This window comes from Micromesistius poutassou, assembly GCF_964030765.1.
Source record: "Micromesistius poutassou genome assembly, chromosome: 11".
Classification (NCBI taxonomy): domain Eukaryota; kingdom Metazoa; phylum Chordata; class Actinopteri; order Gadiformes; family Gadidae; genus Micromesistius; species Micromesistius poutassou.
Window position 1 is genome coordinate 3,996,140 of NC_140281.1, and position 14,832 is coordinate 4,010,971.

The 14,832-nt window shown below is 49.4% G+C and overlaps 1 protein-coding gene across 1 annotated transcript; it reads right to left on the bottom strand.

The window, feature by feature from the left end:
• Positions 1–388: 388 nt before the first annotated feature.
• Positions 389–13,935, bottom strand: LOC311355594 (ATP-dependent RNA helicase DHX8; the record flags this gene model as incomplete). Its single annotated transcript, XM_084475379.1, has 22 exons — positions 389–1,139; positions 3,180–3,359; positions 3,755–3,951; positions 4,161–4,289; positions 4,628–4,765; positions 5,082–5,237; positions 5,421–5,561; positions 5,797–5,978; positions 6,433–6,643; positions 6,946–7,326; positions 7,914–8,095; positions 8,381–8,528; positions 8,668–8,765; positions 9,095–9,182; positions 9,825–10,031; positions 10,246–10,390; positions 10,830–11,294; positions 11,772–11,878; positions 12,773–12,864; positions 13,044–13,116; positions 13,214–13,299; positions 13,773–13,935. 22 exons carry the CDS (start codon positions 13,933–13,935, stop codon positions 920–922), a joined length of 3,789 nt encoding a protein of 1,262 aa, XP_084331505.1. The 3' UTR covers positions 389–919.
• Between the last annotated feature and the right edge of the window lie 897 nt (positions 13,936–14,832).

Consider the following 14,832-nt stretch of genomic DNA (forward strand, 5'->3'; position numbering starts at 1 on the left):
AAATGGGTAAAAAACAGTATTAGTCCGGCCATGTAATGGACTGTAGTGTTCGTGAGGGGCAGCTTGAAAAAGACTGAAAAAGACTTACAGGGTTATGGTGAGTTTGGCAGGTTGGCTAGCTAGCTGACATGAGTTGTACTAATCATGTCGTTGTCATGCTGACAATAATAGAGAAAAAGTGATATAGCAAAATGATATAGCATTGCGGCAAATATATATCGAAACAATATTTATATTTGTAATAAAAACATTTTTTTGCATTAGTTGGACTCACATCTAGACAGTGGTTGTCATTGGCAACCTTTAGAACTGTTGTTACCATCGTCTAAACATTTTGTGTATTACGATTTATATGGTAATTAATGCACAGAAGATAAGGAATATGTTTATTAAAAATTGTTTTAATGAGAAATATTTAAAATAATTCACAAGGATGTTTCAGGCGACGTGAGATGTTATACAACATGTACTTTTTGTTCAGTATCCATTCCCTCCAATGATGTGATTGGACTAGAATATACAGTTAACAAGTTCAGTAATCAACATTAATATGTCAACATTTCCTCAACCCTAAAGCCTTTGTCTTAGAACAACAGCATGGTTGCTGGTTCAACGCCATGTCACTATCACACGATAGTGTCAACGATTACATTTGTTTAGTGTACTTTCATTTTCTTTAGACGAATTTAGGAATAAAGAAAGACGTTGACACGTTGCACCACGGTGACAGCAGGACTCCTCTCGCCTTTAAAACCAAAACTTAATATTCTCCTGGATGACCGGCTATAAAGAAAAGATCACGGTGTGCAGAGTAAGTCTTGGGGGGTGAAGACCGGAACCAAGGACCCGCGCCGAGCCGAGCCGGACCCTTCTGAGATCACAACGGTCTACAAAACATTGGGTTCCCCTGCGGGACTCCTCAGCGCCTCCTGAAGGCCCGGGAGATCCTCCAGGCGTTGGGCTCCTCGTAACGGTTGTAGAGCGGCTCCAGGCGCTGCTGCTTCTTCTGCTTGCTGAGGCGTGTGGGGTCCGACACCTTGAAGAAGGCGGGGGAGAATTCAACCAACCAGCGCGGGTCGATGGTGGTCACCTCCCTCATGTACTCCTTGGTGGTCAGCACCAGCTCGTGATACACCACCCTGCAAGGAGGACCAGCATTAATACACTTAAAACATCCATTTCTCTCTTTCGATGTTTCCCATGGCAAAGAAGAAGTGCTCATACAATCCTATTTGTCTAGCTCAGGGATGCCAGGGTTATGGCCCGCGGGCTGGACCCAGCCCGTGGGTGATAAGGGGAAAATATATATTTTTATCTAATTTTTAAATTTTTATTTTTATTTAATTTTCGGTGGAATCTGTCAGTTGGTCTGTTGCTGCGACATTTATCATGGCCTTCCCTATCACACCGATGTGCGTTGGTTAAGCCGAGACGTAGTGCTCAAACATTTCTACAAATTATACACAGAGATAGCCGAGTTCATGCAGGGTAAAGGGAAGCCTGTGGTGGAATTGGACCATCCAGAATGGACCAGGGATCTTGCCTTTTTAGTGGACATTATGGAACACCTAAATGTGTTGAATGTTACTATGCAGGGCCGCAACAAACTCGTCACAGAGTATTATGAGTGTTCATGCTTTTCAAAGTAAACTGGCGTTATGGAAGACACAGCTCTCCAAGCGCAATGCAGCCCACTTCCCCTGTCTAAAATCTCAGCCCGTCAATCATCAGAGTATGGACAAGTACGCAAGCTTGCTTTCCGGACTCAGGCATGAGTTTGACAATTGATTCACGGTTTTTACTGAACTGGAAAAGGACTTTGCACTTTTTCGCTCTCCATTCACGATTAATGCTTCCGAGGTCCCAGAGGCGATTCAAATGGAACTGATAGAACTGCAGTGTTGCGCACCGTTGAAGGATAACTACGCATCTGTTGCAATCAAATCATTCTATCAATCCCTGCCACCACATTACCCAATGCTCACAGCCTTTGCAGGTAAAATACTTTGTATGTTTGAGACAACATATTTATGTGAGCAGGCCTTTTCCGTGATGAATATTAATAAGTCACAAGTGTGCAATCGCCTGACTCACGGACATCTGAATGATGAATGATAATAGCCACTGCCCAGAAACTGTCCCCTGATATGGACAAGCTGGTGAAAGTTAAAAGGTGTCTGGCTTCGACAAGTAAAATGTAGCTGAAGTAGGACTCCCCATTTATCATAATTCAGTGTGATATGGGTGGGAGGAAATAAAAGGGGTTGGGGTTGACTGATAGCCTGTGTAGGCTAGTGCCATAGGCATATGGGTGTGTGGAAATATGGGTTGGGGTTGACTGGTGATGACTGGCAAAGTTAATGTGCATCATCTGTTGTTGAGCCAATTTAATGTTTTTAGATAGCTCATATTTGGCTATTTTTTCAAGAACCTTTTTGTTTTACTAATTCCTACTGGATCACATGGCCTATCGTTGGACTACTTTATTCTGGCACTTACTTTCTGTGACTCGTTTAGGCCTACTTGGCCTGGCCTTTTAATTGGCCTAATTATGCATTGACGTGTTTTCATGTGCAAGCCTTCAATAAATATAATAAAAGTAATTAACAGTTTACAGTTATTTATAGGAAATGTGTTTTGTTGGCACCTAGTCTATTTTGTTGCATTTCTAATTTATAAATGTAGGCTACTTGCATGGATAGGAAAATGTTACGTTTTTAGAGGGTAACTGTCTTCTGCTTTAGGCTATGTAATTGTAGGCCTCATTGTGAGGCTATTTTGGTGTCAATGCAATTTCTTTTTGATGTGTAGGCCTTCATGAATAATTTCAAATAGCCTACCTATCCATGTGTTGAGTCAGTGTTTGGCCTTTTCAGTTGAAAAGAATCGGGCCCCCTGTCCAATTTCACCCTGGCATCCCTGGTCTAGCTGTTAATTACAGATGGTCGGAAAGGATCTCACTAGACCACATAGGAGGGGAAGCTCCCCAAACCCATGGTAGAAACTGAGGAGATCCCTCCTTCTAGGAGGGTTAGAAGGACGACATAGTGGAGGTTCTGGCCACAGCAGCCGAACCAAAGGGTTCCTGCGTAATGTTTGGTTCTGGCCGCAGACAGCAAAATCACGGGATCCTACGTAACTTTTGAGAGCGAGCGGCGCAGTAGGAAGGCGATACGTACCACTCTGGTTGTCGGTTGAACAAGGCACTGGAGGGGTGGATGTAGACCACCTGCTGGTCAATGAGGGTCCGGTAGCCCTCCTGGGGGTCCTTCTTGGCGGCATTCCTGAAGAAGCCACTGCAGATTGCCTTCTGCACGCGCACTGTGGCCTTCCCACAGGAAACCACGTCCAGCTTGTGCCTGACGAAGACAAGTTCACCATGACGACAGACGTCAGCAGAGACTAATTAGTCCTGAGGCATTAGCCCATTACGCTCATATCCAAGCACAATATGGCCAGGGATTCATAAAGCTTTTATAAACACCAGTCCCAGCATGATTTATGATCTACAATCTGCAGCGTAGGAACACTTCATCTTCCTCCATACTCCCTTCTGCAGGCAGGGAATAACAACTCGCCAAGCTCAATTTAAAATGCATCAGTCCAAGACTTTGGAACACATGGGTGGGGAGTGATGAGGCATGCAGGATGGGGAGGAGGACACGGGGGTGCATTGTGGATGCTGGGGGGTGAGGATACGGGGGGATGGGAATGCGGGGGTTGGGGGGGGAGGGGGGGTGCGTGGGGCTTCTACCTGTCCATGATCCCCAGCATCTGCTTGCGGATGTCCTGGCCACGGCGCAGCGAGCGGGCCTGGATGAAGTTCTCATAGCACCAGGGGTTGGAGAACTTGTTGTTCTTCCAGGAGTTGTAGACGGCCAGCAGCGTGAGGTGGTCCCCCTCCGGCTGGTGGAACTTGGCCTTCTTCTGGTCCGCCAGGGCCTGTTTATCCTGTGATACACGAGAAATATATGAAGTGTCGGTGGATTCCAACGTCTTCCTGTGCTCAGTGACCCTCAATGAAAGGATCATGTGTTCCACCCTCAACCCCCGAGACCCAAACCACACGTTCTCTGAACGAGAAAACCTTAAGAGTGGCAGCGGTTCAAAACAAGCTCCTCATATCAAATGAGAGCATGATGCATTGTGGGTAGGCTCACCTTGGGTCTGTAGAAGACGTTCTGGACCGACAGCATGGAGACGATGGTGAGCATCTCCTCACTGCAGCCGAGGTGGACGGACATGATGAGCATCTTACAGAGCATGGGCTCCAGAGGGAACTCAGCCATCTGGAGGAGAGGGGAGGAGGACGAGAAACAAGATTTTATTAGACATGTCCCCATAACACATAGTCAGATGAATTGGTGTAATAATAATAATAATAATAATAAAGCAATGGAGGAGGTGTATCTAAGTAAATAACGTTCTATAAACTCTCACTGCAGCCTCTACCACTCTATGAACAGATGTGGACGGTTACGAGTGTGAAGGCTTCTTTATGGAGCTGCTCAGAGCACAGAATGGATGATCCATTCTTTAAGTGACTTGGTATACGAGCCGTGGTGTCACGGACAATGGGCAGCTTCCAGTGCCTCCAGCGTGAGTCATGGTGTGGTGGGTCACTCACCCTCCGGCCCAGCCTGGTGAGCAGGCCCTCATCGTCCAGGGCCCCCAGGGTGTAGAGTTGCTCCATGGCTGTGATCAGGGTCTCCATGGGGGGGGCGTCCATGAAGTCGAACGACAGCAGGTCGTTGATGCCCATGGCCTGAGGCAGGGACAGGAAAATTATTTCGGTCAAGAAACGGGAGATCTTTAACCCCATGTCTGGCCATGGTCATGAAGATCACACATGAAAGCGTGTTTTTCTTGATGCACGGAACCAAATAACCGTGAACCAAATAAAACTCCATCTTGGTGATCAAAATTCAAATATAATCTTCTAACCTTGTTGCAATTGTGTCATAACATGGATACGGCATCCTATTTACTTTGAGACTGGAGGTATAAAGATACACCAGACCATTGTTGTATTATATTGGTTGGTTAGGTTTTCTTATCCATAAGGAGGGCTGGCGGCTGACCTTGAGGGACAGCACGGTGCTGGCCAAGTTGGTTCTCTGGATCTCAGGAACGTTGGTGGTCAACATCTCGTCTCTGTAGGCCCTCTCAGTGTAGAGTCTGTAGGTCTTTCCTGGACCCGTCCTGCCGGCCCTGCCAGCTCGCTGTTTAGCCTGAGCCTGAGGAACAACCAAACTACATCAGACAACGACTAACGGCAAGTAATGACGAGTCATGCAGTAATGGAAAGCGTTGCAGAGTAATGGAGAGTCAGGCTCTTGCTATACATTGCTCAAGTCATGATAACCCTTCTCTTCCTGTCTCAGATGTCTATAATGAAGATGTGATCGGGGGTCTGGTACCTGGGAGATGGGCGTGACCACCAGCTGGTCGATGCCCGTCTTGGAGTTATAAACCTTCTGCTTGACGAAGCCAGGGTCCACCACGTAGTAGATCCCGTCGATGGTGAGGGACGTCTCCGCGATGTTGGTGGCGATGACCACCTGGGGAGGACAGGAAGCTAGCATGAAGGTTCAGTCCCTCCTCATGGGGGGTTAACACGGTCTGACCAGGTCATGAGACGGTTCAGTTCCTCCCTAGGGGGGTTAACACGGTCTGACCAGGTCATGAGACGGTTCAGTTCCTCCCTAGGGGGGTTAACACGGTCTGACCAGGTCATGAGGCGGTTCAGTTCCTCCCTAGGGGGGTTAACACCAAGTCCTGAAAGGCAGCGTGTACCTTTCTGCTGCCCGGGGGCGCCGGGTCGAAGATGCGGGTCTGCATCTCGCTGGGCAGCGCCGAGTACACGGGCAGGATGATGAGCTCCGGGACGTCCGGCCCCAGGGACTTCATCCTCTCGTACAGGATCTCACACGCCGTGTCGATCTCCTCCTGGCCCGTCAGGAACACCAGGACATCACCTGGGGATAGGAGGAGGAGGAGATGAGAACAACAGCTCACACCACACTTTAGGATTGAACCGGCCTATTCTACCACAAGGTGAACTACACCCACATTGCCCAGAGAGGGGCCTGGTTTACCGACTAGACTACACCAGCTGGTAGGCTGCACCACCCATCATACACCTGGGTGGACAGTCCCACTTGTGATGTTGCTATTGGCTAGAGTTCCAAACAGCTAATAAGCATCAGACCTGGTGGTAAAATAGGGGCCATTTCATACTCTTAGGTCTGATTATTCTACTTCCAGAAAACAAGCTCATAAAAGACATTTCCTGGAATAACCTTTGATAGCCTTCATCTAATCCAAGACCTGGAGCGAGGAGGGCCTAGGTCTCAACTGGGTCCTTAGGTGGAGAACCTTTAATACACCTAACCTCACCCAGACCTGGAGAGAGGGGGACCTGGGTCTCACCTGGGGGCTCCGTGAGGTGGATCTGCATGACGGTGATGAGGCTGGCGTCCAGGTAGTCCGTCTCGGGCTCCTTCGTGTACAGGACCTCCACGGGGTACGTTCTCCCGGGGATGGTAAAGATGGGAGCTTCGTAGAAGTACTGGGAGAACTTGACAGCGTCCAACGTGGCTGACGTCACGATGAGCTTCATGTCTGTGCGTTTTTGCACCGTCTGGGGGGGAGGGGGGGATGCATGTTATACGTGGTTCAGGTGTGGGAGCTGACTTGTTCATGAAGCATCAACCCCAATTCACAACAGTTCAGAGTAATATGTTGATATTTTGCGTGGCAATGTTTTATCGATACACGGACGACAAGAATCAAATTTTTGTTTGTGTTTTATGCAATGCGTCACAATTATGCGTCTAAGTATTAATCTTAGATGCAAATTCTAATTTGCAGATTCCAAACAGTTGGCTCTGGTCCTGGGCCCCAAAGGGTGGCCCCTCCAGGACCCAGACCCCCTGGTCCTACCTTCTTGAGCAGGCCGAACAGCACATCGGTGTGGATGGTCCTCTCGTGGGCCTCGTCCAACATGATGATGGCGTACTGGCCCAGCTCTGAGTCGATCAGACACTCTCTCAGCAGCATGCCATCCGTCATGTACTTGATGACCGTCTCTGGGCTGGTGCAGTCCTCGAAACGGATGGTGTAGCCCACCTCCTGGCCCAGACAGCAGCCGTACTCCTCAGACACCCTCTTGGCCACGGACATGGCGGCCACTCGACGGGGCTGGGTGCAGCCGATCTTGCCCCGGGTGGTGTAGCCCGCCTCTGCCAGGTACTGGGTGATCTGGGTGGTCTTCCCGGACCCCGTCTCCCCGATCACAATCAGGATCTGGTTGTCGTGGACGGCCTGCATATACCAAAGTAGTGATTAAACAGTGTGGAAGAAATACATCATTATAATGTAACGTTATTGGTCTACATGTCCGTTCCTATCAGCAGTGACGCTCGTCTCCCAGCAGAGGGCTGCGCTCCACAGCTGCTGTCCCACCCACCCCCTCCCCCTGAGAGGCCAATAAATATCTGTTAACATTAAAGTCATAAACCGTACACATTTACTGGTTTAAAGTTGATTCTTTTTCCTCTCCCGAGGGTCGCAAAAAACATTAACCACAGAATGATGCAAATTATATTCGACCTTTTTATGGCCTTAAATTGTCATTATTTAATTGAAGACCATTGAATCTCCTCAGGGGATCGTATTAAGGCCTTTTTATAAGATGGGAAAAGCGTAATTCTACAGTTGTCGCTTTTCATCTCACAGGAGAACAAAAGAGAGAAATAACCCCCCCCCCCCCATCACCCCCTATCCTGCTGAGAGCTGGACCAGCCGCCTGACTGATGAAACTCAATCACCATTTTGAGGAACAGTACCACATGGTCCACTACACCGTGGGCTAGGGTTAGGGTTCTCGCACCACCTCCCACTCCACCCACCTGGATGAGCTGCTCCTTCAGCTTGTAGATGGGCAGGCTCTCCCTCTGCTCCAGAATAGACATGGCGGTCTTCTTGCCGTAGGACGCCTTGTTGCCCCCGAAGGCGTGCTTCTTCCACTCTGGGATGTCGTTGGGCATCATGCCGATGCCCCGCATGTTGGCCGCGATCTGCCGTCCGTCCACTGAACACAGAGGAGGGGGGGGGGGGGGGAACCATGACAACAGGCCTCTCTTCTAAGGCAGTGCTACAGGCAGAACTTAAGGGAATTTACTCAAGGATAGGAGAAGGTCAGCGGAGGAGACACTGAACATTCAGTGAGATCCATCTGTACCACTGGGACTGTACCATCTAGACCACCAGGGAGGAGACTGTACCATCTAGACCACGAGGGAGGGGAGGAGGGGCTGTACCATCTGGACCACCAGGGAGGAGGGGAGGGTACAGAGAGGGGAGGAGGGGAGCGTACCATCGGGCAGCGGGTCCACCCAGTGCTTGTTGAGTCCCATGGGGATGGAGTCCATCTCGGCCTCGCGGGCCGCCTGCTTCAGTTCCCGCCTCTCCTTGGCCAGGGCGCTCTGCATCATGGCCGCCTGGGACAGCGAGCCGTCCGGGTTCTGGAGGACGGGACCAGAGGGGTGATCAGCTGTACGTCGGCTTGAACGTCGTTCGCTGAGATTGACCGTGGCCTGTACGCCTCGCAGTCTCGCAGCGGCCTCCCTCTCGGCGTTTTGCATGCTGAGCAGTGAGCCTCACCTTGACGATCTTCACGGGGCTCATGTCCATGCTCTGCTTGGTGTGACCCCTCAGGAACGGGGGCTCCTCCTCCACCAGCTCGATCTCCAAGTCCTCGTCTGGGGAGAGGAGAAGGAAGACCTAGTGGTTAGTGGCCGCTGCACCCCAAACATGTGAGGGGGAACCCACCCCACCCTGCACCAATCTGACTCAGTGACGGGAGCCAGAATACAGGAGGATCATGGCTGCTGCTGTAGGAAAGCTGATGTCACATGTTGTATTGGAATAAGCCCATGAAGCTCCAACCATAAGCATCTAAATTAAATAACATTTCTGTGTACTGGTGTCTTCTAACTCGTAGAGGACATATTCTTTGAATGATGGGTGAAAGCTTATAAACTAACACGGTTTGCTTTTAACTTAAATGTACATGGGGATGAGCTCTCACCTTCTTCATCATCGACCTTTGGAAGGATTCCCGTCTCGTCGTCGAAGTCTGGGAACTCTTCCTTTGAAAGGACGTTGGCTGCGATCATCTGAGGACAGAGCAGCGACCGGTTAGCCCCCAGGACCCAGGTGAAGACCCCAACCAACCCTCCACACAGGACCCGGGTGAAGACCCCAACCAACCCTCCACCCAGGACCCGGGTGAAGACCCCAACCAACCCTCCACCCAGGACCCGGGTGAAGACCCCAACCAACCCTCAACCCAGGACCCGGGTGAAGACCCCAACCAACCCTCCACACAGGACACACATGAAGACCCAAACCAACCCTCAACCCACGTGAAGACCCCAACCAAACCTCCACCCAGAACCCGGGTGAGGACCCCAACCAACCATCAAGCCAGGACCCGGGTGAGACCAACAGGGTTAACTGCTTATCCGTCAGATGTACAGGTTTGCTAAATTGGTTTAAGGTCTTTCCATCTCCTATTTAAACATGAACTCTTTAACGAAAAATGCAAAAACCAGCGAGCATTAAAACTTTTTTGCAAAATAGAGTTTTTTTAATAATGCTATTTCTATCAAGCCTTTCTTACACGATACTTAGTAGAAATAAGTTGATGGAAACGCGGCTTATGAAATTGACAGCACTAAAGAGAGACAGTGATGGAAACCAGACTGATGACGTGGACCACAGTGAGACTGGGCTGGGGTGACGGCGGCGGGCCCCACCTGCTTGATCTCCCACTTCTCTGGGTCTGAGATCTTTGTGAGCCTCTTGCGCTCCAGTGTGTCGTCCTGCTCCATCTCCGGGACGTGGCCCAGGTTCAGGTTGGCGGGCCGGTCGGGGTTCCTCATGGAGATCTCCTCCCCGCCGTCGGGGCCCACGTTCCTCCTCCTGTTGGGGTTCAGGTCCTCCCCGGTCTCCTGGTCTACGTCCTGGGGAGGAGAAACCGGAAGATAGTTTACATGAGAGAAAAATAAAGCAAGGTCTTGTTGTTAGAACCGCTAAGAGTAGCGCTAATAGCAGTATCTCTACCATCTAAACAATACTACTGTATGCATTCAAAACCAGAGAGCCAAATCATCACATCGTGATTTCAATCCTTTGCCCATTTGAGTGAGAGCGCTCTGCGTGGGGCCGTGGTCATACCTTCATACTGAGGCTGGTCTTGGAGCCGGTGAAGGACAGCACCTTGATCTTCACCCGCTGGCCCTTGGTGACCACGTCTGCAACGTTGGCCACACGGCCCTCCCTGCGGAGCTCCGAGATGTGGACCAGACCCTCCCAGCGCTTCCTGAGGTACACACAGTCAAGAGATATCGGGGTTCATTTAGACCAGTGGTTCTCAAATGGGGGTACGCGTACCCCTAGGGGTGCTTTAGTATTTTTTCTCCCTGAGCAAGTTTCAATTCTGAAAGCTAGACAATAGAAGTGGTTTAAAACGTAAATCTGACCACAAGGAGAAAGGACAATCTGTGAAATAGAAAGCGCATCCAGAAACACCAAAATGTAGTCATGTTTCAGGAAGAATATATCTGAATGGGATTCCCCTCTACACGCTCTGACACTTGTCCCTGGCGTTGTGCTTATTTGTGGGGAGAAATTAGCCAACAGTTGCATGAGGCACAGGTCCATGTTTCTCACTAAATTGTGAGAATTTTAAATGTTTACACCAGCCCACTCCTGCCCTAAAGGACCCCGTCCCGCCCTAAAGGACCCTGTTCCCCACTGACCTCAGCCCCTCCAGCTGGACGAAGCAGCCAAACTGCATGATGCTGGTTATCTTCCCGTTGTAGATGTCCCCCACTGAGGGCTCCTCCGGAGGGGGGCGGTCCACGTGCTTGTCCTTCCAGTCCGCCTCTTTCTCCGGCTCCTTCTCCCTGCGGGGGCTGGGCGACCGCTCGGCCCAGCGGGAAGACCGCTCCCGCCTCTTCCCGCGGTCCTTGTCGTCACGGTCCCGGGTTCTGTCCCTGTCTTCTCTGAACCTGTCCCTGGGGTCTCGGGACCTGTCCCTGGTGTCTCGGGACCTGTCCCTGGTGTCCCGGTCTCGCTCTCTGTGGCGTTCCCCGTCCCGGGAGCCGGACCTGGAGCGGTGCCTCCTCCTGCGGTCCCGGTCTCTGTCTCTGTCCCGGTTGCGGTCCCTGTCCCGTTCTCGGCTTCTACTGCGACTCCTGCTGTGCCTGTGCCTCTTGTCTGACCTGCGGGTTACCACGACAACGGAAACAACGGCATTAGGCAATAAACAAAACACAACGGTCTTCATCGCAAAGCCACCGCAATCATATCTATATTTTAGTAATCCTTTTGTGTATTATTGTGAATCACATTTTTTATTTTAAAGTTCATGGCTGTCCTGTACTTCTGCTGTGATATCCACACATCCTGGCAGCGATGGATGAAGTACATCGCATACACTCCAATAGATGATTTATGTATCAGCAGTGAATTTAAATGGTAAAAGGTAAATGGACTGCATCTATACAGTGCTTTTCTAACCAGTGGCCACTCAAAGCACTTTACAATATTGCCTAACATTCACCCGTTCATGCACACATTCACACATACAGACGGTGGTTTGAACCATGCAAGGCGACGGGAGCAGGGGATCGAACTAGCAACCTTCCGGTTACCAGCCAACCCGCTCCGCCTCCCGAGTCACATGCCGCAGTGCCTACCTGCTGCGGCTGCTCTTGGAGTCAGCAGTGCTGACGCTGGGCATGAACATCTCAAGCTCCTTCATGGCATCAGCGGCCACCTTCACATCGTCCTCGTCTAGGACCTTCTGAGGGAGTCAGACGTAAACAACACGTTAGTGTTTACACTTAGAGGACCCCCCCCCTCCCCCCATGTGAGACTAAAGGCCCTGACACAACAACCAGATTATCGGTCGTCTGTGACCTGAGTCTGTTCGGTGTGTGCTGTGCGATCAACCGTCGTCAAATCCGTCTGTGATCTTTTCAGCCGCATTGCACATGTTGAATCAGCCATGACCAAATCAGTCCGACTGCCTTTTCCTCGCCAGACTGTCAGATGACCGATAATCTGGTTGGTGTGTCAGGGCCTTTACCCGTAGTGTCAGGGATAGTGTTAGACCCCCACGTTGGATTATCCCCTGGTTATAAAACCTGTCAGCAAATCAGGCTCTATTGACTCAGCACCATCACTGATATTTAGTCATATTAAGTCTAGGACTAATTTAAGCAATACTGGTACAAACTAGGGGGTGGGAAAAATAATAAATTCTTCCATGCATCGCAATTCTCTCTAGAACGATTCTGTCTCAATGCAGTTAATAATAAAAAAGAAATAATAAAAATATAACCTTTTCTTATAATTTGTTCACCTGCTGCAACATTCTGTTCGCCTGCTGCAGAGTGCTACAGAGAACTCTCCTTTCTGCCTGCGGGTTCTCTGCGCAGAGAACCGACTTTATCTAAAATATTAGATAAGGTAATTCATCTGTTGATTGCCTTTAATGATCATCACAAAAGTGAGTAGCAAACTCAGATGTTTGTTTTTTTGAAAATCACGCATGGAAATGGAAAAGAAAATGTTGCATCGATATGCATCGATAATCGTTTTACAATCGAATCGTTGACCTCTAAATCGGAAGCGAATCGTGAGGTGTCAAGAGATTCCCACCCCTAGTACAAAAAAAGGGATGGCGGTCACTTGCCTTCGGAGAAGGCTCGTTGGCTCTACAGAGCGCCGGAAACAGCTCCTTCAATTTCTCCTTCTGACTCCTCTCCTTGACCACAGGCTCATAGCCTAACGTAGAGGAGAACCACCATTAGATCACGATAACCTTACGTGTCTTCCTCAGTCCTAGACACAGGAATGAGGAGCCACCTGGACATGTTTACGTTAGGAAGGCAGTTTATCCAAATGGAGAAATGTGTGCACGCAGAAACGAAACTGGGACCAACTGTACCAGAACGCAGCCTCACCTTTGCCAGCGGACTCCTTGGAGGCGGGTCGCATGGTCTGGATGAGTCGGAGCAAGTTGCCAACAAGAGAATCCTGGAAACAAATTCAAGTTTAAGCATTGGTTTCTGGATTTAACATTTCTCCTTCTCCTGCAAAGTGTTGTTCCTCCAATGACCTGAACCTCACGTACCGTGAACTCAGCTCCATTCTTCAGTAGGAGGGCCTTGAACCCGTCGAAGGAAGGATCCTTCTCAGCAAGACTGATGACAAACTCGGCTGGAAACAAAAACCAACACAACTCCTTACTCATCAGCTCATACAGACTCAACCAGAGACAGAGCAAGACGCAAAACAAACCACGAACACAGACCCGAGACCAGTGACATTATAGCATAGTGTGAAAGTTCATGAGTGTGAAACACCTGAACTGAATAGAGTAGTAGTATAACTTATAACTGATCCAGATTCAGTAGAACTTATGACTGATCCAGAGTCAGTAGAAGTTATGACTGATCTAGATTCAGTAGAACGTAAGACTAGCACCGTTAGCTCGGAGGGTAGCCGACACAAAACAGCAGCTCAAGGGACATTACAGCGGAGGTATGGTATGAAACACCTGAATCACACACTCTGGATCAGTCCTGAGTTCTACATCTCATGGAGGAGTTAGCGGCTACATGTTAGCGGCTACATAAGTAGCACCTTTAGCTTGATGCTAGCCCACCCAAAGCCCCACGGGAGCGCCGTACCGAGATCCTTGTCGCTGATCCCCAGGTGGTTGTCCAGCTCCGTGCAGACCTTGGACACCAGAGAGAGGTACTCCAGCTGCTTCAGCTCGTCCACGCCGCCTTCCGCCATCCTCTCCTCCGCCACAATGTTTTTGTTCTGCTGGCGCTTCGACACAGCGGACATATTGTAAACACACTTCCGCTTCCGGTGTCAGCAGGGCCAGAGCCGAGCCCACGTGGTTAGGGACGTGTGTGTGACGTTTGGCCGCAGGGTGGCGCTGATGGTAAAATAATGAAATGATTATCATTTCGCTAATTATCATGGCTTATTTATATAAAACATATATTGTAGTCTGTGTTTATTTTATTGTAGGTATTCAGATATGTTTTCTCACGGATTAGCTTCACCATTACAGCAACACACATGCATGCACACTCACACTCACACATGCATGCACACACACACACACACACACACACACACACACACACACACACACACACACACACACACACACACACACACACACACACACACACACACACACGCACACACATTGTGTGTGCCTCCCCTTCCCCTACCAGTGAAGTGTTTTATTAATATAATCCCTTTATAAACATACAAAACAAACCCCAAAACAAGACCTTTACTACATCGAGGTTGGTAAGGTCATAATAAATCTTTCTCTAACAATCATAATTTCGTATTTTTTACGACTTAATTTCCAATATTTCTGATTGACACCCATGAATAAAAGGAGATCACTGCCAAACGGTTATCAATATTTTAATTAATAAACATATTCAGAAGTTATGCTTGGCTTGCAGTGGGCCTTGAGATATTAATTAATCCTTCATTAATGCTCGCAGGAGTCTCCTGGGGAGTCCAGCCCTCCCTCACAGGCCCGTGTTGGTTTGGGCAACACAGTCTCACTCCGAGAACGTCAAATTCCGACTAGTGGCAAGGGCACTTTAGCGTCAGTCACTGACGGGAAAGGGACCCTTTGGCGTCGCCTGCAGATGGAGAAGGGATTCAATTCACTATAATGCCATCCCCGTCGATGTTTGACGTTCAGAGCGG